General features: G+C 55.9%; 1 protein-coding gene across 1 annotated transcript in view; it reads right to left on the bottom strand.

The window, feature by feature from the left end:
• Positions 1-316: 316 nt before the first annotated feature.
• ASB16 (ankyrin repeat and SOCS box containing 16) overlaps positions 317-4,118 on the bottom strand; it is a 6,940-nt gene continuing 3,138 nt past the window's right edge. Inside the window, exons 3-5 of the mRNA XM_046674373.1 lie at positions 2,427-2,919; positions 1,933-2,046; positions 317-1,409 (exon numbers count right to left, since the gene is read on the bottom strand). Of these exons, the coding sequence (XP_046530329.1) occupies positions 1,224-1,409; positions 1,933-2,046; positions 2,427-2,919 (793 nt within the window). The 3' untranslated portion in view covers positions 317-1,223. The remainder of the gene's footprint in view (positions 1,410-1,932; positions 2,047-2,426; positions 2,920-4,118) is intronic.

Raw genomic sequence — 4,118 nt, 5'->3', positions numbered from 1 at the left:
CATGCATCACTGGGGGGTGAAGGTGGGGGACACACAACCACAAACGGGTCCCAGGCATCATGCATTTATTCCTCCCTCAACAGCCCTTTACTGAAATGCCTGTTCAAGGAATATAAGCCAGTCTCAGCCTCGTGGAGGCAGACACAGGCTCTTAATTAAATAAGTGCGATACCAAGGAAGGCTCTGCAGAGACAGTGCTATTGGGTTGAGTCTTGAGGATCAAATCAGCCTTGACTAGGGCAAAAAATGGGGGAAGAGTATACCAAGCAGAGACAACAGCACACGCAAATACCCGGGAGCAAAGGGGAGCAGGTCATATCTCACAACCGGTAACTAGTTTATTAAGGCTGGATTACAGGAATCACAGAAGGGAGGAGGGGAGTCAGGAGGCCAGAGGGCTTGGTGGAGGCAGGGAAGAGAAGCTGTGTCTGACTTGTTGAGTTTTGATTTTAGTCTGAAGGTAGTGAGGAGCCACTGAAGGGCACAATCAGAGTTGTGATTCCCAAAGATCGTTCTGGCATCCTTTGCAGAGCATGGGCTTCAAGACCAGTCAGTGAGGTCCTCCCTTCAAGTGACAGAGCAGGGCAGCTTGAGGCAGAGTCTGCCACTCTTTTTTTTTTTTTCAGGGGAAGATTCCTCCCTAAGCTAACATCTGTTGCCAATCTTCCCCCCCCCCCCCCCCAGCACACAGTTGTGTATAGTTGTAAATTCTTCTGGTTCTTCTGTGTAAGCTGCCGGCACAGCATGGCTACTGACAGATGAGTGGTGTGGTTCCATGTCCAGGAACCAAACCTGGGCCACTGAAGCAGAGCATGCAGAACTTTAACCACTAGGCCATCAGAGCTGGTTCTCGAGTCTGTCACTCTTTAGGAGGCTGAACAGGTACATGGGTAGTGGTGGGGATGGGGGAGTGAGCAAGAAGAATCACCGCCTCCTGGCTCAAGGCCTGGGTGGATAGAGGGACCATCATCCATTTAGGCACAGGAGGAGGAGGTGGCTGAAGGCTGAGTCCTCAGACCTTCCCATTGGTGAGAGGAGCTGAAGCTCAAATCGAGCTGGAGGTCAGCAGGTGGCTCAAGAAGCCAGTAGAGGGATGAGCTCTCCCAGGAAGGCATGCAGAGTATGGACAAGAGGGCCAGGGACTGGTCCTCTAGGGTTGGAGGGGGAGTGACAACAGGTGGAAGGGGCAGGACACAAGTTGTGGGAGCAGCCAGGTGTGGGGCTCACTGGATGCGCCCCTCCACACGCAGCAGCAGGTAATCCCTGAGGAGCGGGGGCAGTGGGAGGCGGGCAGCAGCCTGTCGGCAGCGGCTACCCAACTGAGCACGCACAGCCAGCCGGGCCAGGTGCTGCAGGCGCCTTGGCTGGTTCACCATGCACAGGGCTGATCTGTAGAAGGCTTCGTGCTCCTAGGCCAGGAGTAGAACAGGGTCAGATGGCCCAGTGCTCTCACCTCTACCCTTCCACCTAGGAGCCACCTAGTAGTGGGGGCCCTGGGATTTTGCAACATGCATCCACCTGGGTGTTTGGTGCATCTTGAGGGACTCAGATTCAGTGCCAGAGAAGCCCTGCAGAGGTCATAGGAGCTGGGACCACACTGCAGAGCAGGGTCTCAGCCATGTCTGCACCCACCCCAACTCCAAAGATGCTGGCACAGTGCCCACTGAGTCAGAGATGCCTGACAAATGTCTGTGCTGATGAGGTGAGAGAGAGGCTGGAGAGGTGTGTGGAACTAGATGTTGTTCTAAGCTGCTGGGGGACTGGGGGCCCCTGGAACCCAGAGGTTTCACTCTGCCCATCCTCCTCTGGCCTGGGGGCCTTCCTGCTCCTCCCTCCAGGAAGCCCATCCTGCAGGGATAGTCCTGGGCTCATCCCTCCTCTCCATCTCCCCCTAGGGCCCAGGAAGGAGCTGGGCCCCTGCGGTGGACATACCTGCCACAGCTCTGGGAACACTGCCTCGACCCAGGTATCACAGGATGGGACACAAGGGTAGGCATTGAGCAGGACTTCCAGGGCCCGAGGGAAGTTGGCACAGTGTTTCAGCATCTGGGAAGCAAAAGAGGGTCTCAGGGCCACATGCCTCTCCCAACCAAGGCAGATCCAAGGACAGCCTAAGCCAAAGCCCGGCTGACACTCAAATCTGGAAGGCTAAATCTGAGTCTCTCCTCATCCTTTTCCATGCCTCAGTTTACCCCATCCTCAAGTGTGCTCCAACCTCCTGGCCCCACCGTTTCCCTGGGAGTTCTTTTCTCCCTTGGACTCCCTCCCCCATAGCCCTCACTGTCCTTCCCAAGATGGGGACAGACCTCTGGCCACAGAGGTTGGGCTCAGTCTCTTGGCCCCTTTCTTCCCCGGCGGCAGGGCAATTTCAGCCGCAGGCTCCCCCCACCCAGCTGGAGCCACTTTCACAGGCCCTCCCTGCGCACCTCAGGCTGCACAGGCTGGGCCCCGTAGTCCAGCAGCGCCGCGAAGAGGACGTCGGGCTCCCAGTTGGTGGCGTCCTGGATGGCCTGCAGCGCGCAGTCCATGGGTGTGTGGCCCGCCCCGTTGGGTACTCCAGCGCAGGCCCCGTGGCGCAGGAGCAGCTCAGCCAGGCCTCCGCAGCCGTTGGCACAGGCGTTGTGCAGCGGCGTGTGCCGCTTGCGCCCGGCCACCCGGGCATCAGCGCCGGCCTCCAGGAGCCGCCGCGCTGCCGCCTGGTGCCGCCGGCCGCAGCCCGGGCCCTCGGCCCCAGCGCACGCGGCGTTCAGGGCCGTCTCGCCTTGGCTGGTGCGCAGGCGCACGTCGGCACCGTGCTCCAGGTAGAGAGCCACGTGCTCCTCCAGGCCACGCCCTGCTGCCACGTGCAGGGGCGTCATCTCGCTGTCCTGCGCTGCCAGGTTCACCGTTGATCCTGCCTCCAGCAGCAGCTTGGCGCACCTGGGGACAGGGCACAAGGTCCCAAGGCAAATCCTGAGGGAGCAAGGCCTGGCCTGGGAAGCCCTCAGCCTGCTGCCATCCCCAGCCCCTTTCTTCCCAGCCGCCTCTCCTCAAGGCGAGCCTGGTGTCCACCATCAGACTCATAGAAGCCCCGTGACAGACAGCAGAGCTGGAAGGCCCATCGAAGTCACGAGGAGCATCTTCAGTTTTCACATGAAAAACTTCAGCCCAGAAAGGTTGCAGTGCAGCCAAGGACACCCAGCAAGTTAGTGGCCATACCAGAATTCATACTCACTGTCTCAGACAGTACCTCCCAGAGTCTGACCTGACTGCCCAGTCCCACTGGGACCCCAAGGCCTGGTTCTGAATCATCTTTTAGTGGTCTTCTAACATTTTGATAGCATGCAAAAAAATCGAAAACCCACTACTATGTACCCTATGAAACAAAGAAAATTAAAGACTGTGAGCCAGAAAGAAAAAGAAACAGAAATCCTAATATTTTCTTCCTGCCTCCTAACTTGAAGACTGCTTTTGCAGACCAGCCATACCCAGTCCCACAAAGGAAGGTGCTTGGGGACCCGCCTACGCCACTGTCTCCTAAAGGAAACAAACAAACCAAAGGACAAAAACCAGATTTGGGGAGCATGTGTTTCACAGTCTTATAGTCCCTGGAGAAATTAATAGGCCAGAACACTGTAGAGGCAAATACAAATTGTTAACCACCATGGGGTAAACCACACATGCGACAAATTAAATTAATGGTGAAACTAAACTAACAGTAACTTATAGTTAAGAAGCCAGAATGGCAGCCACTGGAAACTCAGGAGCAGATCCATCAACCCCGAGGAAACCCTGATGACCAATGTCCCTCCCCAGAAGGACTGGAATTCCAGCTCTCCTTCAATACACGTGTCCAGTGAGCCCTTTGCTCAGTGGCCAAGAGTCAGGTAGCAGCCTGTCACTCATAAACTACTGAATTCATTTCCTGGGTAAATTCTAATCATGGGCTAATTGTTGTTTCCAAATACTAAATTTAAATAGCACTGAAAAGCTCACTCAGTAGGGTTCCAGTAAGTGGAACCATTCTTATTTCACTTAAAAGGATAAAGTCTGTTGGGAAGTGTACCATGTGCCCATAAGAACTCAGGAAGGGGCTGGCCCCGTGGCTGAGTGGTTAAGTTCGCACGCTCCGCTGCAGG

The sequence above is a fragment of the Equus quagga genome, chromosome 11 (assembly GCF_021613505.1).
Source record: "Equus quagga isolate Etosha38 chromosome 11, UCLA_HA_Equagga_1.0, whole genome shotgun sequence".
Lineage (NCBI taxonomy): Eukaryota > Metazoa > Chordata > Mammalia > Perissodactyla > Equidae > Equus > Equus quagga.
The sequence above is the reverse complement of the archived record's forward strand: the minus strand, read 5'-3'. Positions and strand labels throughout refer to the sequence as shown.